This window comes from Dendropsophus ebraccatus, chromosome 4 (genome assembly GCF_027789765.1).
Source record: "Dendropsophus ebraccatus isolate aDenEbr1 chromosome 4, aDenEbr1.pat, whole genome shotgun sequence".
NCBI lineage: Eukaryota > Metazoa > Chordata > Amphibia > Anura > Hylidae > Dendropsophus > Dendropsophus ebraccatus.
Window position 1 is genome coordinate 148,478,928 of NC_091457.1, and position 24,033 is coordinate 148,502,960.

A 24,033-nucleotide genomic window follows, 5' to 3' on the forward strand; every position below is an offset into this window, starting at 1 on the left:
CTTTCGCCCACTCTATTTTTCTCTCTCAATCACTATATGTTTCTCCTCTCCGCTTTCCTAATAATCTTTTTGTCTTTGCTTTTGTAGAATATCTTCTCAGTACAGCAGCGTGTCACTGACGAGCTGTGTGTACTGGTAACAGTCTCCTTCCTCTCTCTGTGCAGACTGCCTCATGCGGTCATGTGACCGCTCCTCTTAAAGCTATACCAACGTCACACAGGGGGTGGGCTAGTGCAACGTCCCTGCTGATTGGATGTGTTCTGGGCATCAAGGGAAAGCGCTTTTCCTGCCCGGACCTTCTTCCTGCTTTCTAAAATGGCGTCTGCCATTTTAGAAAGCAAGAAATAAAAAATTTGGATTGGACTTCCAAAAATCTGAATCTGATCGGACTCGGACTTTTTGGAAAATCCAACCCGGATCCCATACCGGCCGAACCGGTTCGCTCATCTCTAGTAATAATGATGCACGGATGATGATTGTAGTGTAAAATAATAAAATATTAACTTACTTTCCACGGTCTCCAGTGTCCTCAGAGGCCTTCCCTGCTGGCTGCAGCTCTGCCTTCTGTTCCGGCCTTTGCACTGACAGGTCGTAGCCCCCCTCTGCCAATCACTGGCCGAGTCAAGCCTCCACCCGCTCAGCCAATCACTGGCCGCGGCTTATCTGAGTGGCCACGACCTGTCAGTGCAAAGGCCGGAACAGAAGGCAAATCTGCAGACAGCGGGGAAACGCCTCCAAGGACACCCCGGTAACCTGGTAATGTAAGTTAATATTTTATTATTTTACACTAAAGGCAAGGGCTGCACGGACATCGCTAATGATATCTGTGCAGCCCTTGCTAAACGATTATCGGACCAGTAAACAAGCACCAATCTATCAGATTGGCATTCGTTTACAGTACTGATTGGGCCGCTATCGACCCATGTAATAGGACCCTGAAGCTCAGCTCCAAAGTGAATGTAAGCTGTAAAACTTATATAAAGGGTTAATTTCTCCTGATCATTAAGCGAAGCAACAAACGCCCAGCACACAGCGCGTCTCAAGTTAACGCAATTACTTGGCCAAATGTTAACATTCGCGGCGCTGTAAAATATATTCATCTGCAATTTAGACTTTGTTCATAATAATTTAAAGGTCATCCCTGGTTCCTTCTCCAGTCATTTCTAAGACTCCCTTTTCTTTTCTTACACCAATTAATAAGAAGAAAATGACTTTGCTGCCACAAATGGAGTCATTTACATACTTTACATTTATTATACCAGTTGTCAGGCTTGTTTTCATGAATGTTTCCTTTTAATCCTTGGGCGGCTCGGATCGACTCATTTCTACCATGTCAGTTTCTACAGAATAAATGGCCGCCTCATAATTGGCCTGTGAATTACAGGACTTCAAGGGGTTGTTATGTCTCGTGTTCAAGGGGTTTCTTGCTCATTTGTACTGGATGTGATGCGGTGTATTTTTGCTGCACTGAAATGGAAGTGCGAATGAAGCCGTAAGAGAATAAAGCACGTTAAACGCTGGTCTATTCCATCAATCCAGAACGTAATGGTCCAGAAAATCTGCTAATCCAGCATGAAATAAGGAGGCAGTCACAACGCTTTATTTTTGAATGTATAACTACATGTGTGCATATGTGCATGCATGTCAATATCGGCAGGATATTGAAGGGACTTTCTTGTCCTTAAAGGGAAACTAACAGCAGGTTGGATGCATCTAACCTTGTTATGTCCCGATAGGGCACAGGGGGCTGAGGATGAAGGGAGTTTGTAATTTGTAATTTTCTTCCCTATGCAAATGAGGTGGTGTGGTGCACTGGAGGCGAGGGTACTATCCTAGGTGCACCGATAATTCCCAGCCCTCCTAAGGAATAAAAGAAGTACAGCAGAAAGTTGAGGGCATTAACCGGATCGTTGTGATACTTCTTTATTTCAACATGAGTTAAAACTTTCGTTGACACATGTCATATTTCAGCAGACGCCATACCACTTCACATGTACAACACACACATGGTGGCCATTTCGGGCGCACACGTGCTTCATCAGTTCTAAGGAATAGTCATCCAGAGCTCTACAGCTAATATTCATTAGGAGAGGCGGGCTGACCAGGGTGATTTGGTGCATGGAAGATAGTAGCCCCGCCCCCAGTGCACCAAACTGCCTGGTGCACTATTGGGACATAACAGCAAGTTGGATGCATCTAACATGCTGTTAGTTTCCCTTTAAGGCATACTTTTAGTTTCCCTTTTTTTTTTTAATGAATACATAGTGCTGTCAGTAATTTTAGTTCTCTCACTTGTTACTGAGACCCTGAGAGTCAGCTCCATGATGCATAGCCATTTCCCAGTCTCTCTATTTCAAGAGACAGGACCAGAACTGGGCCAGCAGTACTCCCACCTGGACTCTCTTTCCCTTACTTCCCTGGCTAGTGGCAACACCCACTACTCTTTGCTATGCCATAACACAGTGCTAAAGAAAGTGCTCTAGACTGAATAGGTATGCACTGTGCTAGTGGATGGTTTACAGTAGACTCCTATAGATGGCATGCGGGTAGAGGGGTTATTCATGCACTGGGTGCTATGTGCTATGCCACTCTGGTCTAAGCAGTGAACTACTATTAACGTTAATGATCACAAGTAGGAAAACAGAGAGGTAGGAAGTGTATAAAAGCAAGGCAAGGGGTGCATCACAAAAGCAGACCTAATCTATGGGTTGAACTGTTGCTGCTAAGAAGATAATGACAAACGACTTTTGGGACAGCTGATAAGGACTTTATGGGTGGTCATATATAAGAGTAAAGCCTACTGGATCCTCTGGGGGAGGCAGACAGGCTCACAGATTGCAGGTATACAGTCCAGGTTCTCTCTTGCACATAGAACAAGCTAAGCCCCACCCCCACTTCCAGTGTTCTGTCTTGGTGTCTCTGTTACTACCAACAGAAGGAGCATAACAGGCAGTAAATAGTAAATTCAGTGGAAGTAAGACCCTCCGTGCCTGAAAGTTTGACATTTTAAGGGATAAGAAAGCTACATTTTTAGTACAGGTTTTTATATAATCACTTCTGCTGTTGGACATGTTACCGTTCATTTTAAGGTGTTTTCCATTGATGGCCAGCCTCAGTACAGCTCCATACATTGTGTAGGGGTCATGCTGGGTTACTGTAGCCCAGTTCTCATCCCTATCTAAACTATCTTGTAGAGCTCGTCGAGTTAAAGTGAATGTTAACTAAATAAAGGTTTCCATACCATCTGATCGGCACCACCGCACAGATTTTAACAGTGCCATCTGCCTGGAAAACGGATACAGCCATAGGCCATGGGCTGTATCTATGTTTTTCTGGACTCCTTAGGGCTGCATCCAACTTCTTCAGCCACCAGTAATCAAATGCAGAGTGTGTTCGCGTTTGGACAAACCTGAGCGTGCTCGAGATTTGCTCATCTGTCATTCCCGGCGATCAGTGGGGAAACATGGCAGTAAGCGTTAATTTCCCTGAAGCGCCATCACCAGCAAAATAAAGTATTATACAATTCCCATTCAAATCAGGGGCTTGTCTGTGTAATATAGGACAGAACAGGTCCTCCAGAGTGTGAGATACTCTTTGCAACAACGTTCCACTCTGGCCAATAGATGAGAAACTGGACTCCGTAATCCCCTCTATTAATTCATAATTCCCTAACAGAGTATATGAAAGTAGGTTTATAAACGAGAGAACTTATTTAACCATTGTTCTCTACCTACAGGATGTGCCCATACTGGTTGACAGGTTCCCCTTATTTGACTCACAAACGTATTACTCAGAGTATTACTATGTTCGGAGTTACCTACAATATAGTGTGTATATAGGTATTCCCCATTAAAAGGGTACTCCAGTGGAAAAAAAAAAAATATCAAGTCTTCCAGTAGTTATCAGCTACTGTATGTCCTGCAGGAAGTGGTGTATTCTCTCCAGTCTGACACAGTGCTCTCTGTTGCCGTCTCTGTCCATGTCAGGAACTGTCCAGAGCAGTAGAGGTTTTCTATGGGGATTTGCTGCTGCTCTGGACAGTCCCTGACATGGACAGAGGTGGCAGCAGAGATCACTGTGTCAGACTGGAGAGAATATACCACTTCCTGCAGGACATACAGTAGCTGATAAGTACTGGAAGTCTGTAAATCTATTATTCTATGATTTGAAAGAAAAAAAAAAAAAATCGCTGGAGTATTCCTTAAAGGGTGTGTTCACACGTACAGGATCTGCAGCAGATTTGATGGCCCAGAGTTACTTTGCATTAAATCTGCAACTTCAAATCTGCACCATCAAATCTGCTGCAGATACTGTGCGTGTGAACGCACCCTAAATAATAATCCATAATAGCGTAAGCAACCATGTTATTTTCTATCTACACCACAGTCGAAATCTAGCTACTGAATTAGCTTCAGAGTAATGTAATGGATGGCGCTGACCTTTTTAGTAAAGTGCATTAAATCTGATCGTCCCTATTTTTACAGAGTCAATTTTAGTAACATTGCCGGCTAGGTCTCGCCCAGACCTCCAGTGCACACTGTGCATTTTATTAATATAGAAATCACCTGCTTGTATATTGTGCAGAACAACATTCTAGCAGTGTGGGCACATTCCAGGCCCATTCTGTACATTCCTACACCGCCATAAGGAATGCAGCGTTCACACCTGCCATCCTGCTGCCGCATCCCAACGAGCTGTTCCTGGGCTGCCAGCACTGCCAGCCTGCAATCAGCTTCATTCAATGAAACTATGAAGAATAGTAATGTTTGGTGATGGCGCCATGCCAGGCATCTCTGCCTTCAAGGCTCAGCCTGGTATCTCGCTATCACATGGAGATTATGCGGATGCTGCTACAATCTACTAATGAGTTCTTACAACATCTTCGCTATAGGGACAATTGGATACGATCAATTCTATTCCTTACGAATCTCATATCCAAAATATTAAAGGATTAAAAAAAAAAAACACATTGTAACATTGCTAGTCAATGAGATAATTCAATGTGAGAATCTTGTTGCACTGCGGTTACTTGACTATATAAACGTGGATGACTGTCATCGCTACGATCACATGCTTGGCTTATAGGATGCAGGGTCCTGGTGAAATCATGCGGTCATCAGAAAATATCAAGCGCAGTATGGAGGTGGTTTTGACTGAGTCATGGGAATCCCTGAGGGTACGGGACCACGCAGAAAGACAGCCATCATCTGCTGACTTGATTTACAGTGCAAGCTCTGCTATGAGGGGGAGTTCAGATTATCTTAAAGGAAGCCCTACAGATTTAGGTGTAATATATATATATATATATATATATATATATATATATATATATATATATGTTCAAAAGTAGGTGGACAGTATGTGTAATAGGGTTGTGAAGGGGGAGATTGATCAAACATGGTGTAAATTGAGACTGGCTCAGTTGCCCCTAGCAACCAATCAGATTCCACCTTTCATTTTCCAAAGAGTCTGTGAGGGATGAAAGCTGGAATCTGATTTCAGTTTCACTTTACACCATGTTTGATAAATCTCCCCCCCCCCATACATATTAGATGGTCAAATTTTACTGGTTTGGGCCACATTAATCTAATATGTATGGAAAGCTTAAATTGGAAGTGACATGATAATAAAATGGACATATCATGGACAGTGATACTGCTGAGACTCTAGGAGAACAAGTCAGCCTACAGCAATCTCTGTCTAGGCAGCTCCATTATACAGTAGGGGTCCTATTACATTGGCAGATGAAGGCCCAGTCAATATTGTAAACAAGATCGGTGGTAGATTGGTGGTCGTTAACTGGGCCTATTACACGGCCCAATAATTGTTTAGCAAGGGCTGCACAGACTCATCAGCAATGTCCATGCAGCCCTTGCCTAAACAGTTACTACTTTACCTGTCCACATGTTTTTCTGCTTTCTGTATGTGTCCTGGCACCGCACGACCGCACGCTGCAGCTTCAGAGCAGCCTGTCTCAGCTGACAGGCCACTCAGCCAATCACTGGCTGCGGCGGTCCTGGACAGCTCAGACAGGCTGCTCTGAAGCTGCTCTGGGATGCATACAGAACTCCGGGAGCACGGACAGGTAACATATTACTGTTTGGGTAATTGTAAGCCATTGGCCGCACATCGCTATTACACGCAGTGATGTGCGGTTGGTGGCCGAAAAATTTTGGTCTGGGCCTAAAGAAACAATCAGCCGATGATCGCTTTATTGGCTGATTGTTGTCTCTATTAGATAATCAGTCGAATCAGGCCGAACTGGCCAATTATCGCTCCATGTAATAGGGCTATGGCCTAAGTCTATGGGGGGGGGGGGGGTTGATAATCAGTTCCATGGAAGTAAATGGAGCTTAATTGCAAACCACACCTGAACTGGAGACAACAGTAGGGGGAAAAGTGGCCATGTTTTTGTAGCGCTGGATAACCCCTTTAATGATGATCACGCTTTATAAATGACTAAATAAAGCTCCCTGGACAGAGTGTGCTGCTATACAGTGCCCACATCTGCCCTGCTCATTCCTTCATGCTCCCTACAGTCTCTGTCCTCCCTTGTGTTTCCCATCCTCTCCATACCTGCTATAATGTGCCTGCACTCACACTCAACTATACACACTGCTGCTATAATCTGCCTGCATTTACACTCAGCCATTCACACTGCTGTATATAAAGTTTCTGTCTCTGTCCTGCAGCACAGCTCTGTGATTCTCACTTCCTGATTGGTCCATACTGAACACACCTCCTTCCCCATTGCTGTCATGTGACCACACAGACCTCTGACAGCAGCCTTGCTTCTCTATTCTAGCCTGTTGTACTACACTACTGCATTGTGGGTATCTGTATCTCCATTCTGTATCTACAAACTGCTGCTGTTTATGCACTTACTATACATTATACACCACATGCTGATTGCTATACTGTACAGTAACTTATAATATCACATATTCAGCTGTTTCTCATGGTTTGTTTCATCTCTTCTACATGTTATTCAGAATAAAAAATCATTATTTTGGGGGTGTGGAACCAATTGTCTGCATATCAGTGATTTCATATAGGAAAATTAGCTTTGGTTTAAGAGTAGATTTGGATTACAAGCACGGTCCCGGAACGAATTATGCTCGTAATCCACTATATATATATATAACACCAACGTTAGTCAAACTTTTTGATTTTACCTGGACCGGCCAAACTATTTTATGTGCATTGGTGCTGTTGACGGACAGAATAGAATAAGCGAGTACTTTGTTCTCAAGGGAGATGAGAGGTGTCTGGCAGCAGATTATTTGCTTTCCCAACTGAGAACAGATGCATGCTCAGCTATACCTAGTGTGCACACTACAGACGCAGGATGAATAGCTCCCACTGCATCCATTAGCCTGGCTCCTGTGTGCCGAGAGACAAGAAGGCCCCCTGGGAAATGAAAGATTTAAAAAAAAATCAGGTTTTGACTGGAGTTTTTTTTTTTTTTTTTTTAATGTCTTAAATACAGAATGATTTCTGCCATCTTTCTTCCAGAGTAATAGTAATGGATTTTATTGCTGCTGAAAAATAACACGCTCAATTAAAGGAATTATTGCAAAAAAAAAAAAATTCATATTTCTCCCTTTTGTGTTTGGAAGCTCCACAGGAAGCGGCGTGCAAAGCAATTATCAATGGGTACTGCTATATAGTGTCTCTAGGTAAGGAAGCACTCATGTATGAAGTCATTGTGGAGAGCTACTAAGAAAATGGGCAATTGTAATGGGTGTTGGTAATATCATGCAAATGTGCCTGGCTGCAGATACTGTGCATTGTGATTGGAGGATTGAAGGTTCCCCGGTCTCTGCATTAGCTGGATGGTGGCCTAGCCCACCAGTTTTAAGGGGGTAAGTCCATCCACTTAAAGGGGGTTTGCCTAAGAATACCTGTATTGCTGGGACCCCCTGGAATCTCTAGGACAAGGAACTGCGTCTCCATTTATTCTCTATGGGAACTGCTAAAGCTAGTCGAGTACTGTGCTCCCATAGAAACTCCTCTCATTCTCAGGGGAGACCACTCTATTCTCACCGGAGATCTCAAAAGGTCTCAGCAGTCAAACACTCCCCCAATGTAAGGTAGTTCTCCTTATCCTGAGGAGTGTTAGGTTCTCCTGACAGATGATGGGGGAGAGAAGGATCGGGCATGTTGGACATCACCATTTTATCCAGGAAGTGACATCACCATGTTATCCAGGAAGTGACATCACCATGTTATCCAGGAAGTGACATCACCATGTTATCCAGGAAGTGACATCACCATGTTATCCAGGAAGTGAAGCCTTGATGCAGTAGTAAGTGCAGGGAAAAAAGCACTTTATAACCATTTCCCGTAATAAGTGTATATTGGTGATTTGTATAACTTTTAGGGGACAATACAATACTTTATTATAAATTTTAACTGGACTTCTCCTTTAATATTAGAAAGAAGAGGGCTGATAACTTTTCTGAACATATATATGGCTATACGGAGAAGAAACAAAAACTGTAACCTGAAAATAAAAGGAAACTTCCTTCCATTATTAGGCTATGTTCACACTACGTAAGTTTTGTAATAATCACGGCCGTTGTAACAACGGCCGTGATTACTACGAAACTTACATAGTGCTGCCTTCTAAGAAATCCCGGCTGGATTGTACACACATGGGGGGAGATTTATCAAACACGGTGTAAAGTGAAACTGGCTCAGTTGCCCCTAGCAACCAATCAGATTCCACATTTTATTCCTCACAGACTCTTTGGAAAATGAAAGGTGGAATCTGATTGGTTGCTAGGGGCGACTGAGCCAGTTTTACTTTACACCATGTTTGATAAATCTCCCACAGTATTTTTGCTCAGTATTTTTCAACCAAATCAAGAAGTCGATTGAAAACACAGAAGGGCTATGTTCACACACTGTTGATATTTAGTGGATGGCCGTCATTTAATGGTGAATTGTTGGCAGTTATTTTAAAATAACTGCCATTATTTGCCATTAAATAGCGGCCATACACTCGATTTTAACAGTGTGTGAACATAGCCTTTCTGTGTTTTCAATCCACTCCTGGTTTTGGTAAAAAAATACTGAATAAAATTCTGTATGTGAACATAGCCTTACGCTGAATGATTATTTCCCTAAACGGTCAGTAATCGGCCAAGTTACACAGATAATCGTTCAACGTAATAGGGCCTTTAAGAAGTGATACATGCCATAATGGAGTCTACCCAGCCGTGACACATAAAACAAACTGAATACATGATTACTACCCATATACTTCATACACACTCCCAATATCTCCAGTCAAAGCCACTAGGGAAAATACTATAGAAGGGTCCCGGCACTGGATCACAACTGTTTACTTTCCATATAATGTCCTCCCAATGCCACCCTATATATTCACTCTTAGATCTACACCTATTCTTAAAGGGGTTAATCCAGCGCTACAAAAACATGGCCACTTTCTTCCAGAGACAGTCCCACTCTTGTCTCCGGTTTGGGTGTGGTTTAATTACAAACCACACCTGAACTGGAAACAAGGGAGGGGCTGTCTCTGGAAGAAAGTGGCCATGTTTTTGTAGCGCTTGAGAACTCCTTTAATGGGGTAAAGGGAACAAGCCGCTGCCAGACACCACCAAGTGTCTTCTTTGAGAAGAAAGGACTAGGACTTGTCGAAATTCAACAAGCTCCGACAGGCTGCATGGATATTATTTGGCCAATTCCATTGAAATCTAACGTGTATGGAAACCTTTCCATTCCCCTGTCTGCTGCCATCACTGGAGGGGACAATCTGTACACAGGGATATACGGATAGTACTGACCTACATAGAAGCACCAGACAGATCTCCCCCATGGCAGTAGCAAGAAGTTGGAATATGTGTTTGGGAAACAGACGAGCGGTTCTCTGTACTGGAGAGGAGGCGCTCTGTATCCTTATCTGTGTATTAGGAAAAGGCTCCAAATAATGGATGCAATGGATTATGTCACGTAAGCTGTAGAAAAAGTAACATCAATTAAAGGGAATCTGTCAGCTGCAATTCACATTCCAAACTGCAGACACTGTCAGGGCAAGGAGACACATGGGACCTTTATATATCTATCTGGGCTTCCCAGGACATAGAAAAATGCTTTTATTCTCCTGTGCAGAGAGTAATGGTACTTTTACATGGAGTGATAATTCGCCCGATCGCACGATTAACGATTTTGAATGAACCATGTGTTTTTTATAATGATCAGCATTTAGACGGAACGATACATCGTACGGAAAAATCGTAATGCGATCGCTTAAGCCTATCTCACACATAGGTGAAATCGTTGAAAGAATGTTTACACAGAACGATCTGTGAATTTTTTGCGAACGATCAACGATAATTTAAAACATGTTGAAAGATCAAAATGAACGATTTCTCGCTTGTCGTTTGATCGTTTGCAGCGTTTACACGTGCGATTATCGTTCGAATTCGAACGATAAATCGTTCTGTGTAAAAGGACCATAAGAGGGTCATTCCCAAGCTCCAGGACTATTGAGGACTGTAACATCTCCTTGCTCCCCCTCCCCTCCCTACCCCTGCTTGATTGACAAGCTAAGCCTTGTTCCCAAATCTCACACCTGCACACAATTTCTATGCACAGCGCAGGAATTTTTAGATCCAGGGCTCAGTGCTGGAAGCTGACTGTCAATCAAGCAGGCATAGAAATGGGAGGGGGAGCAAGGGGATATTACACCCCTACACCACTTTGCACAAAAGAATGAAAGCATTGTTTTTACATTCTGACAGTACAGACAGATATATAAAAGGAAGCAGTTTGGAATGGGAATTGACAGATTCACTTTAAGGCCAGCATGGAGGGCTCTGTCAAAGATTCCCTCGAAATAAAATGGGGCAGTCTGCAACACTATTTTCTCAGGTAAAATGCTGGACACTGTGCTAGAAACCTGAGGTAAGTCATTAAAGTCAATGGGGGACATTTATGATACAAACGCCCGAGGCGTACGCCAGGGAGAAGATGCAGATTCGCCCCTTCTCCCTGGCGTACGCCCCGCTTGCCCATTGGGCGGGCTGGGGAAGCTTGTGTGTATGTGGGGGGGTGCGTAACAAGGCGGGAAGGAGGCGTGGCCTCCTCCCGCACCTCATTTATCATGATTTACGCCTGCTCACAGGCGTAAACCATGATCCAAAGCTACACCTGCTGGGAGCATGTGTAGATTTAGTACACCGGAGGCTCGGACTCCCGGCTGGCTGGATTCACTAAGAGTCATGCACCTCTTAGTGAATAAAAATTGCTGGATTTTTTTGCATCATTGATAGAATACAGACTTCCACAAACAGCCGCCTGAATTCTGCTTAATCTGGTGTCCTTACAAGGACAGACAAGGGAACACGCTCTTGAAGGCTTTAACTTTGGCTGGCCAGGCATGATGGGAATTGTAGTTCTGCAATAGCTAGAGAGCCAGGAAGTTCCCCGTCCCTGCAGTACATGGATGACAGGAAACAGGATTCCAGGTAATGCTGTAAGGACCGAATTGTCTGTCCAAACAAGCAATAACAGCTGAACATTTTGGTGTTAAACAATGTGGGCCCTTTAAGGATTGGTAGGGTACTGCTGGGGAATATGTTTTCTGTGCCTCATCATTGAGTTGGAACAATTTCTCTTTATAGTAGGACACTTGTACATAGGATTCTTAGGAGATATATATATATATATATATATATATATAAATTTATATTTATCTTTTTTTACTTGCAGGCAATTCCTATTACATCAGCACAATTCAGGGACCGTCACTGGCAGCACTAGACAGCACCAACCTCTGTCAGTGCAGCAGATGGCCATAAACAGTCCTAACATTCTGTAATGTACTGAATGACGCTGATAAGAACACTGCATTAAGCAATTGTTATAATTTCCCAATATAACAGATGCCCATGGCTTCATACAACTAAAAACGTAACGTTTCTTGGGGTGGGTTGGGGAGGGAGGAGATGTAATTGGTAATATGTTTTTTCTATATCACTGTTGGCTGAGTAAAAAATGTGATATGTTTATATATTAGTAGGGACTCCATGGTTATGAAGTCTCCTTTCTTTGTATGTACTGGTTTTCTATGGAAAAATTTAATTAAAAAAAAAACAACACGTAACGTTTCTATGGCTGCAGAGAAGCCGAGGTATATAGGCAAACCTGGATCAATACTAACAAGCCAGCATCTGCACCTTACAGCTGACATTCACCCAGCTCAGATGGCATTTACTGCCATCCCACTATCGCTCTGCCATGTGGGCAGCGAGACATTGCCAGCTTCCTATGTAATTGCTGCTTCATGGAGTATAATCCCACTTAATGTGTCCTTGACACCGGGGACATCAGCGGATGACTCCAACTTTGTAGCAGAGCCAGGCGCTGCATCCTGTTACCCTATTGATAAGATGGTCGCAGAACTATGGGCTAAAGGCAATGAAAAAAAGAAGAATAAAAAAAGAAGAAGAAGAGGAAGAAGAAGAGGAAGAAGCAGAGGAAGATGCAGAGGAAGAAGAAGAAGAAGAAGAAGAACTTGCAGATGACAGCATCCTGTTACCCTATTGATAAGACAGTAGCAGAACTATAGGCTAAAGGCAATGAAAATAAAAAGAAGAAGAAGAAGAAAAAGAAGAAGAAGACGAAGAAGAAGAAGAAGAAGAGGAAGAAGATGAAAAAAGCACGATATTGCAGATGACCCTGTTACCCTATTGGTAAGACGGTAGCAGAACTATGGGCTAAAGACAATGAAAATAAAAAGAAGAAGAAAAAGAAGAAAAAAAAGAGCACAATCTTGCAGATGACAGCATCTTGACCTGTCATTGAACCATAAGTTATGAGGCCAATGAGGCAGTACTTAATGGGGGGGCTTGGAGCCTCCATCACATTCTCATGGGGCTATGGCAGGGGTAGAGAACCTTGGCTCTCCAGCTGTTGCAAAACTACAACTCCCATCATGCCTGGACAGCCGAAGCATGATGGGAGTTGTAGTTTTGCAACAGCTGGAGAGCCAAGGTTCCCTACCCCTGGTACTGTATATGGTGATGGTTCCTAACCCATCTCTAGAACTTGATCTCTAGAGTTGATCTGGAACCCTTATTTACTATAGTATAAATACACAAATACAAACAGGAAACAAATTAGATACAAATAGAAAACAATTTGAATTCAAATAGGAAAAAAACGGTTCTTAACGGCTGCAGGGAGACGTTGCTGCAATAACCTTGGTCCCTGCACACACCAGACTGGCACAGATGACTTACATGCCCAGGTCGCTGTAGATGTTGAAGAACTCCATTTGGTTGCAGGCTTGGATCCATCCCACCACCCAGGTCTCATTCCTGGGCAGGGGGGGCATGACCACCCGGGCCGAGGCTTTGAAGTAGGGGGTCTTGTACCTTAAGACAATGGGCGAGTTCTCCTCTATGGAGGTCGGGCACTGGTCTATGGTGGCACACACGTCATACACGGTGATGTTCTCCCTCCTGATGCGGGACTTACAGGTGAGGCTCTGCAGACAGCCCATGATCGCCGCTTCGCTCGGGGGCAGGAGGGCAGAGGCATCAATTCCACGGAACAGGGCGATCGCCGCGGTGGGAAACAATGGGGAAGGATGCGGCGGCCGGATCCGGTGTCATGTGTAGCGATCCGCACATGCGGCGCCAGTGAGCAGGAGGAGGATGAGGAGTAGTCCTGGGAGTGCAGATGGTAATGTTATACAGCCGTATAGTGATGGATGGAAGCCCCCCTCCCCGCCCTTCCTCCTCCTCCCCTCTACCATGCTCTTCTCCAATGCCACCTGCCTCTGCTCCCCAACCTGTGCCCCCCGCCGCCCCCGGCCGATCCGTGCCCCTCTGCTCTGCCGGCCTCGCCACCTCTTGTCATGTCCCAGGTGGCCGGAGAAGCGGCTGTCAGAGAGCGGCACTCACCACCACCGAGCGCATCCGCTGTGGGCATGCCTCTGCCGCCGCCGCCGCCGCTGTGTGTGTCTGCTGGGGGAGGGGAGGAGGAGCTGCTGCTGCTGCTGACACTGACAGCGAGGCGGCCCCAGCAGCTCACACCCCGGCTACTGATTCCCGGCGATTACCGGGGTCACCAGCAGATTGTCCCTTCTCGGCCGCGGTAGGATTAGAAGGTGTAAATCCCCTCCTGCTGCTGCTGCTGTCACCTGCAGGTGGGGGAGGACGCACGGTGTGCACGGGGACATGCGGCCATGAGCGAGGGCTCCCCCTGCCCTCTATCACTGCCCCTGCCCTGTATCACTGTATACCCCCTGCCCTATATCACTGCATAGCCCCAGCCCCTGCCCTGTATCACTGTATACCCCCCAACCCTATATCACTGCATACCCCCTGCCCCTGCCCTGTATCACTGTATACCCCCCAACCCTATATCACTGCATACCCCCTGCCTTCTATCACTGCATACCCCCAGCCCTCTATCACTGCATACCCCCTGCCTTCTATCACTGCATACCCCCAGCCCTCTATCACTGCATACCCCCTGCCTTCTATCACTGCATACCCCCAGCCCTCTATCACTGCACACCCCCAGCCCCTGCCCTCTATCACTGCACACCCCCAGCCCCTGCCCTCTATCACTGCATACCCCCTGCCCTCTATCACTGCATACCCCCTGCCCTCTATCACTGCACACCCCCAGCCCCTGCCCTCTATCACTGCATACCCCCAGCCCCTGCCCTCTATCACTGCACACCCCCAGCCCCTGCCCTCTATCACTGCACACCCCCAGCCCCTGCCCTCTATCACTGCACACCCCCAGCCCCTGCCTTCTATCACTGCATACCCCCAGCCCTCTATCACTGCATACCCCCAGCCCCTGCCCTCTATTACTGCATACCCCCCTGCCAGGGACAGAGAGAGGTGCCAGCCATTTATATACAGTGTGACAGATGGCACTGCTGCCGCCATTAGAAATATATATATACTGTAGGGGTATTCCTATCTAGTAGGTGATGGCACATCCCTAATACAAGATCCCAAAACCTTGGCTCTTCAGCTGGAAACCACTACACCCATCATTCTCTGAAAGCCAACCTGTGAATTTCCAGTTATTGCAAAAGTACAACCAATACATCATATCCTGACAGCCAACCTGATGCTGCAAAACTACAACTCCCATCATGTCCTCATAGCCAACCTGCAACCACCCTATCATGTCCTGACAGCCAACCTGATGCTGCAAAACTACAACTCCCATCATGTCCTGAGAGTCAAAGGGTTTCAGGACATGATGGGGGTTGTAGTACACATTGAGCCACTAGGTTATACTATTACATTATGATCAGTGGGGATTGTGAGAATGAAGGATGTAGATGAGTGTTTGTCACAAGGATCTACGAGGGTGCGGTGGGCTTTTGGGAATTCCTTCCTGGAGGTGTAGGGGAGGTGTGTGTGACCATCAGGTTCTGCCCCTCCCTGCAACCTCAGCGCTCTGTGATGGAGAGAACAACCAGAGTCTTGTGATTCTTGGTGGACACTGGGGTGAAGGAAGCTAAAACCGTGCTCCAGTGGATGGGAGGCCATGGATCCTGGATTCTTGAAGATCTCTGGAAAGGAGAGGACCTGTGACCGACCACATCCTTGTCCAGGGTCTGGGGTAGCACTGCAGTTCACTGAACCATTGGGAAATACAGGGAAGAGGATGCAGCACTATGCGTCCTTCATCCTTCCAATCAGTAGGGGTCCCAGAGGATGGACCCCCCCCCCCCATGCATCACAGAATGAAGGCAAATTGTAATGGTACGCCATCACTTAAAGGGGCTATCTTAAGATAATATCCCCTAAGATGGTGCGTTGACACAGAACGATTATCGTTCAAATCTTCACAGTAACGATGGCATTTGATCGATAATCGGCTCGTGTAAACACAGCGAACGATCAAGCGACGAGCGAAAAATCGTTCACTGTGATCTTTCAACATGTTCTCAAAACGTCTTTGGTCGTTCGCTAAAAAATTCGCAGATGGTTTGTGTAAACAGTCTTTCAAAGATTCACCCCTATGTGTGAGACGGGCTTAAGCAATCTTAAAAACGATCGCAATAACGATTTTTCTAACGATTTATTCGTTTAAAGCTGATCTTTATAAAAACCAAATTGTTGCTTCAAAATCGGTAAACGATCGATTATCGCTTCGTGTAAAAGGACCATAAGGGTATAAACCCACACACCGTATAAGCAGCGTATTTACTGCTGCGATACGCAGCAAATACGCAGCAAACACGCAGCAAATACGCAGCAAAAACGCAGCAGATTATATCTAAATAACTGAACACAGCATCAAATCTGTACCAACAAATCTGCTGCGTATTTGCTGTGTATTTGTTGCGTATCTGCTGTGTATACGGTGTGTGGGTTTGTACCCTAAGTCTAAACAATGGGGGGCCTGGCAGTCAGACTAGAATCGGGGTCCTAAACACCACTCCATCTATTCACTACGAGACACCCGCTCAGTTATGTCCATCAGTTTGATAGGTAAGGGAATGGCCATACGCATGCTCCGCCAATTCTCCTTTCACATGGGGGGGCAGGACCCCCATTCTAGTGGTTGTTGAGAGTCCCTGCAGTCAGACTCCCCTTACTCATCACTTATGATGACCCCCTTCCCATATGCATGTATGCTAAGCTCAGCCAAACTGCAACTAGTATTGAAACAGCGTGCAGCTTCCATTATTGCAACATAGATAGGCTTCAGGATATCGATATCTGATTGGTGGGGACCTCATTGATCCCACCTGTCATTAGAAGCAACAATAGAGACATCTCTCCCTCCCTGTCACTATGGGACGTATTCTGGTCGGATCATTGTGAAGGTCACGTCCTGGACGTTAAACCGTTGCTGCAGTTGTCCTGCGTATAGATGAAGTTGTAATAAATAGCGCTGCCTGCTTCTTCTTGCTTTGGCACAGTCCCTGCCGCTTGTCATTCTGTCACGTTTACCGCACGCTTAGGACATTGCTGTTATGCCGTAGCCCGCCATGTCCGCCAGCTTTTACTGATTCATTTGGATATTTTGCAGAGCTTTTCCTTCTCCCACAGTGAAGTGGAATGAGAGAGGCTGCAAGTCATGGTGGAATCTTCTGACAGATTATAAATAGGCCAGGAATGTGCCCGGCTCTATCTGATACCCCCAACAGCTTCTGCTCCGAGAGGTCTGGACGTGGGGATGATGAATGTGTTTACTGGACTGACTCTTCTTCAGCATAGAAAACAAGCAGAAAACATCATTTACTCCTCCATGACTGACCCTGGCTACGATTCTTACTTGACTGATCTCATCTGCATTGGCAGTTTAGTTCACAGCCTCCTCAGATGACATCATGTTCGATGGGAATAGAGCAGCGTGCATTGCTGTGATTTCCTGGCAAAACGGCACCATGGCCGAACTCGACACACTCCATCAGTCCATTGTAGGTCCGTCGTGCTGGGGGTGCCCGTCGCGCCGGATGTACATAAAGGAGCAAGCTCCAAAAATAAGCGCCCTGAACTAAATTGACATATATTTATTCAACTTGTCCAACTGTATACTCACCTATCCCCAATCCCCTGCCGCTGATGCTATGATTCAAAGGTTACACTTAAAGTATCACTGTCGTTTTTTGGGTTTTTTTCTTTGCAGAAATCAATAGTCCGGGCGATTTTAAGAAACTTTGTACTTGGGTTTATTAGGCAAATATGCCATTATCTGCATTCAAAAAGACTTTCTCCAGGCCCCCCCCCTCCTTCCTCTCTCTCATCCACTGCTCATTATCAGGAAATCCCGACTCTTTAACATCAGTCGAGCCCTGTGTAACCTATGGAAAAAAGAAGGTGGGAGGAGGGAGATTAGTCGCCAGCAGAGAGCAGAGAATAAAGGATTACACAGCGGGACCTGTGTGAAAGCTGGTACTCAGAGGTCAGAGAGGTCAGTGCTGACTTCAGAGGAGATAGCCCGGTGATGTAGCTGTAAATTAACTCTTTGTTGTCTTGTTTTGGTTCCTCATTTCCCTCCACCCTCCCCTCTCCATAGAAAACCATGAAGATGGGGGAGAGCTTCAAACTGCTTTCTCATATAAATGCATTTGTCGGCTAATAAACCCAATTACAAAGTTTCTTAAAATCGCCTGTACTATTGATTTCTCCAAATAAAATTTAAACAACAGTGACACTTTAACCCAGTCCATTTTTCCCCACATTTATTCATATGGCATAAGGGCTTATTAAAAGGGGTATTCTAGCCCCAGAAATTAAAATTGATGAAAAAAATATTTAAAAAAGTATACTCGCCTGCCCTGATCCCCCATTGTTTCCTATGATGCGATGTATAGTCCACACAGGAATACCAACTGTGATTATTGGCTGAGGCATGTCATCACTGTGACACGCCCATGTCAGTGATTGGCTAAGTGGCATGTCACAGGGACCATGATGCACTGGCAGTTGGCAGGAACTGGGAGCCGTTGTGACAGCAGCAGCGGCAGGGGATCAGGAAAGATCAGTATGCTTTCTTTTTTTTATGTTTTATCAGCCTGACTTTTTTCTAGAGCTGGAATACCCCTTTAATCAGCCTCTATGCCCTATAAATAAATGGGATAAAGTGGAAAGGTTAAGAACAGCTTATTGATCAATATCCTCCCGATTGTGCTTGTTTTTCCGAACAGAGCAGAATTTATAAGGTAGGTGGTAACCAATATCTTGATTTTCTAAGATCTTGTTACGGGAAAACGACTAAGTGAGATTTATTTCACTGTAAAGAATGAGAATAACGTTAAATAAAGTGCTGATGCCACAAAAAGAGTAAAAAGGCGCTGTTAACATTACATTTGGGCCAACAGGTGGGGTAAAAAAAAACATTTACAAAATTTGTGAATTTTTCATGTTTGTGCATGAATTTGACCTGGAGGAAATTCAAGACCATTATAACCCTACTCAGGAGTGGCCAACCAACAAGGATCATGCCAAGAGCAAGGCAAATAATAGTCTGGAAGGTTCTCTCTAAGGGCCGCATTACACACGGTAAACAAGCGAGCTTGCTAAACCAATTCACAGCTCGATTATCGTGCAGCAGGGACTGTAAATATATAGTTAGCGATGTCCGTGCAGTCTTTGCTTTGGTGTAAAAATAATAAGCATTATACTTACCTGTCCAGGCTCCCCCTTGTGTTCTCCAACCTTGTTTCTGTGTTCTCCAGTCACCACAGCTGCCTCGGGGACTTCTGATCCACCCTCTGAAGTGAAAGGCCGCTTAGTCAATCACTGACTGAGACAGGACAGCACTGCAGCCAATGATTGGCTGAGCAGCCTGTCACTTCAGAGATGGGTCTAGAAGTGCCGGAGGCAGCTGCTGTGACTCAGGAACAAGGCTGGAGAACACAAGGGGGAGCCTGGACAGGTAAGTACTAACTTTATTATTTTATATACACAATCATCAGACATCAACCACACATTGCTATTACACACAGAAATGTATGGTTGGCAGTATAAAGGACAACAATTCTGATGATCATTATTTATGAGTTCTCCACCACCATCAGGGGGTGTGCATGGCAGGGTTGTAAGGAGAAAGCTGCTGCTCCCCAAAAAGAACATTGCTGCCCATCTGCAGCCTGGACAGGCTAGAAGACTATTGGAACAGAGTAGTATCAAATCCCCTTTGAAACCCTCTCCTGCTCTGGACAGTTCCTGACATAGACAGAGGTGGCAGCAGAGAGCACTGTGTCAGAATAAAAAGAATACACCACTTCCTGCAGGACATACAGCAGCTGATAAGTACTGGAAGACTGGAGATTTTTAAATAGAAGTTTCTGAGAACAGCTGGCTTGAAAACTTTTTTTTTTCTCTGGGGGTACCCCTTTAATCCAACAGAAATGCTGTGGAAGACCCTGCAGTGATCAGCTCTTAACAGACTTGACCACAGAGAACAGCGGCAGATCAGGAGAGGATGCTGAAGCTATAATGGTGTGCACAGGTTTCTGGTGGAACGTGGGTAGCAGATACTCTGATATACTAGAGGCCGCTTCTCCATCATGATAATTTGGTTACTGTATTTCAGGTCTAAAATACAAAATGTATTAAACGGCTTAAGGAAACCTCCAAAGGAAACATGATAACAACATTTGCAGTGATATATTCTCTATGGCAGGAGGAACACCTGCTCGTGCATAAAGCATTTTACTAGTTGAGAGGGTTCGATAATACTCGATGCTTTCCTCAGGTAATAAACACATATTTTTAATTGAATCCAGCAGAATGCATCCTTCACAGAGGAACAGAAGGCGGCATCGGCCTCCCCGAAAGTGACAACCACAAGGAATTTACATTTTTGACTCAGCAGTAAATTGAAGAAATGAGCAAAACTCCAAAGTGTTTGCCAAGCGGTGGGATTGTCACATACACGTTCAATTTTTATTTTTTTTTAAAGGTGTTATCAGGCTGGGAAAAAGATGAGAATAATAAGGATATCTGAATATCTTGTCTCCATTTTGCAATTTGATACAAGTTTAAGGGATACTCCAGCAAAAAAAAAAAAAAAAAAATGGAAGACTTAAGATTTTTAAATAGAAGTAAATTACAAATGCACCATATTTTCGAGCATTTAAGATGACTTTTTAACCCCGTAAAATCTTCTTAGTAGGTGGGGGTTGTCTTATACGCCGGGTATGGTCGCCCGGTATAAGGTGGGGGAGCTAAAAAATGGCCCACTATAAAAAAAAAACAAAAAAAAACAAAAAAAACAATTCTACTCACCTGTAACCCATTCCCGGCAGCCGCGTGTCTCATGTCCTGTTCCCGATGCAGGCAGTGTACTGCCTCCCACTTTAGGAGACAAAAATTCCATGCCTGTGTCTTACATTGTGTGTGTTTGCTGAGCACAGGCTGATGATGCAGAGAGGGGGGCAAGGCGTGATGTCACAGGAGGCTTGGCTAGATCCCCCAATCCCCTGAGTGATTCACCTTCTCTGTCCAGCCAGAAGCAGGTGCTGCAACTTCGCTGATTGTGCAAAAGTCTGCAGTGAAATTAGGGCTGTGTTCACACATGTTTGTCACATGTTTTTGTCAATGACATGAGTGTCATTGCAGTACTGCTGTGTATTCACAGACATGATGCAGTAACACAAGTAAATGATGCTAAACGGCTGAGAGGATCAGAGCCAGCGCTGCCAATCCCAACTGGAGAAAAAACAAGGCATAAACAGTATATGCTTGATCATAATATGTGCGAGGAGATGAAAATAAAAAAAAAATAAAAAATTTCTTTACTTTATTCCAATATCAGTGTTACAAGTAGAGAATACAGCGTGCTGTGTGTTGTTACAGGTAGAGAATATAGTGTGCTGTGTGGAGTTACAGGTAAAGAATACAGTGCTGTGTGGTGTTACAGGTAGAGGATACAGTGTGCTGTGTGGTGTTACAGGTAGAGAATACAGTGTGCTGTGTGAGATTACAGGTAGAGAATACAGTGTACTATGTGGTGTTACAGGTAGAGAATACAGCGTGCTGTGTGGTGTTACAGGTAGAGAATACAGCGTGCTGTGTGGTGTTACAGATAGAGAATACAGTGTGCTGTGTGGTGTTACAGGTAGAGAATACAGCGTGCTGTGTGGTGTTACAGGTAGAGAATACAGCGTGCTGTGTGGTGTTACAGGTAGAGAATACAGCGCGCTGTGTGGTGTTACAGGTAGAGAATACAGTGTGCTGTGTGGTGTTACAGGTAGAGAATACAGCGCGCTGTGTGGTGTTACAGGTAGAGAATACAGTGTGCTGTGTGGTGTTACAGGTAGAGAATACAGCGCACTGTGTGGTGTTACAGGTAGAGAATACAGCGTGCTGTGTGGTGTTACAGGTAGAGAATACAGTGTGCTGTGTGGTGTTACATATAGAGAATACAGCGCGCTGTGTGGTGTTACAGGTAGAGAATACAGCGTGCTGTGTGGTGTTACAGATAGAGAATACAGTGTGCTGTGTGGTGTTACAGGTAGAGAATACAGTGTGCTGTGTGGTGTTACAGGTAGAGAATACAGTGTGCTGTGTGGTGTTACAGGTAGAGAATACAGCGTGCTGTGTGGTGTTACAGGTAGAGAATACAGTGTGCTGTGTGGTGTTACAGGTAGAGAATACAGTGTGCTGTGTGGTGTTACAGGTAGAGAATACAGCGTGCTAGGTGGTGTTACAGGTAGAGAATACAGCGCTGTGTGGTGTTACAGGTAGAGAATACAGCGCTGTGTGGTGTTACAGGTAGAGAATACAGTGTGCTGTGTGGTGTTACAGGTAGAGAATACAGTGTGCTGTGTGGTGTTACAGGTAGAGAATACAGCGTGCTGTGTGGTGTTACAGGTAGAGAATACAGCGCGCTGTGTGGTGTTACAGGTAGAGAATACAGCGTGCTGTGTGGTGTTACAGGTAGAGAATACAGGGTGCTGTGTGGTGTTACAGGTAGAGACTACAGTGCTGTGTGGTGTTACAGGTAGAGAATACAGCGTGCTGTGTGGTGTTACAGGTAGAGAATACAGTGTATTCTCTACCTGTAACACCACACAGCACACTGTATTCTCTACCTGTAACACCACACAGCACAGTGTGCTGTGTGGTGTTACATATAGAGAATACAGTGTGCTGTGTGGTGTTACAGGTAGAGAATACAGCGCGCTGTGTGGTGTTACAGGTAGAGAATACAGCGCGCTGTGTGGTGTTACAGGTAGAGAATACAGTGTGCTGTGTGGTGTTACAGGTAGAGAATACAGCGCGCTGTGTGGTGTTACAGGTAGATAATACAGCGTGCTGTGTGGTGTTACAGGTAGAGAATACAGTGTGCTGTGTGGTGTTACATATAGAGAATACAGCGCGCTGTGTGGTGTTACAGGTAGAGAATACAGCGCGCTGTGTGGTGTTACAGGTAGAGAATACAGCGTGCTGTGTGGTGTTACAGATAGAGAATACAGTGTGCTGTGTGGTGTTACAGGTAGAGAATACAGCGTGCTGTGTGGTGTTACAGGTAGAGAATACAGCGTGCTGTGTGGTGTTACAGGTAGGGAATACAGTGTGCTGTGTGGTGTTACAGGTAGAGAATACAGCGTGCTGTGTGGTGTTACAGGTAGAGAATACAGCGTGCTGTGTGGTGTTGCAGGTAGAGAATACAGCGTGCTGTGTGGTGTTACAGGTAGAGAATACAGCGTGCTGTGTGGTGTTACAGGTAGAGAATACAGCGTGCTGTGTGGTGTTACAGGTAGAGAATACAGTGTGCTGTGTGGGGTTACAGGTAGAGAATACAGCGTGCTGTGTGGTGTTACAGGTAGAGAATACAGTGCTGTGTGGTGTTACAGGTAGAGAATACAGTGTGCTGTGTGGTGTTACAGGTAGAGAATACAGCGTGCTGTGTGGTGTTACAGGTAGAGAATACAGTGTGCTGTGTGGGGTTACAGGTAGAGAATACAGCGTGCTGTGTGGTGTTACAGGTAGAGAATACAGTGCTGTGTGGTGTTACAGGTAGAGAATACAGTGTGCTGTGTGGTGTTACAGGTAGAGAATACAGCGTGCTGTGTGGTGTTACAGGTAGAGAATACAGCGTGCTGTGTGGTGTTACAGGTAGAGAATAGAGTGTGCTGTGTGGGGTTACAGGTAGAGAATACAGCGTGCTGTGTGGGGTTACAGGTAATAACTGTGCGCTGTGTGAGTGGAAACAATGAAATGATAAAGTACTGCAAATAATTCAGTAACACAATGAAACTGCAATGTGTGAACACAGCCTAGATGTTCTGCAACAGCTATGGGCAGGGTGGAGGACTGTGATGAACAGCTGAGGGAAAGCATTGCATTTTTTCCCCTCTATCTGGAGTTCCCCTTTCAGGTAGTAAAATGCATAGCGCTTGGGTTCGGAGAGGTTGCCAAACCCAGACATGTTCATAATGTTTGCTCAACACTAGCCGCAATCTCTACAAGGAAGTTATTAGTGCCTATTATGCTGCTACTATAGCTGAGTGATGCCAAAAGTATTGGTGAAGTACATACAAACCATATGTCTCACCTGTAC

At 45.0% G+C, this 24,033-nt stretch overlaps 1 protein-coding gene across 3 annotated transcripts in view; it reads right to left on the bottom strand.

The window, feature by feature from the left end:
- FAM78B (family with sequence similarity 78 member B) overlaps positions 1 to 14,091 on the bottom strand; it is a 63,938-nt gene extending 49,847 nt beyond the window's left edge. The window contains exons 1-2 of one of the 3 annotated variants that reach the window (XM_069968962.1): positions 13,938 to 14,091; positions 13,272 to 13,701 (exon numbers count right to left, since the gene is read on the bottom strand). In XM_069968962.1, coding sequence (XP_069825063.1) covers positions 13,272 to 13,534 — 263 coding nt within the window. In that variant the 5' untranslated portion in view covers positions 13,535 to 13,701; positions 13,938 to 14,091. Of the gene's footprint in view, positions 1 to 13,271; positions 13,755 to 13,937 lie in introns of those variants that run through there. The other 2 variants (XM_069968963.1, XM_069968961.1) reach the window with 2 other exon arrangements.
- Positions 14,092 to 24,033: the final 9,942 nt, after the last annotated feature.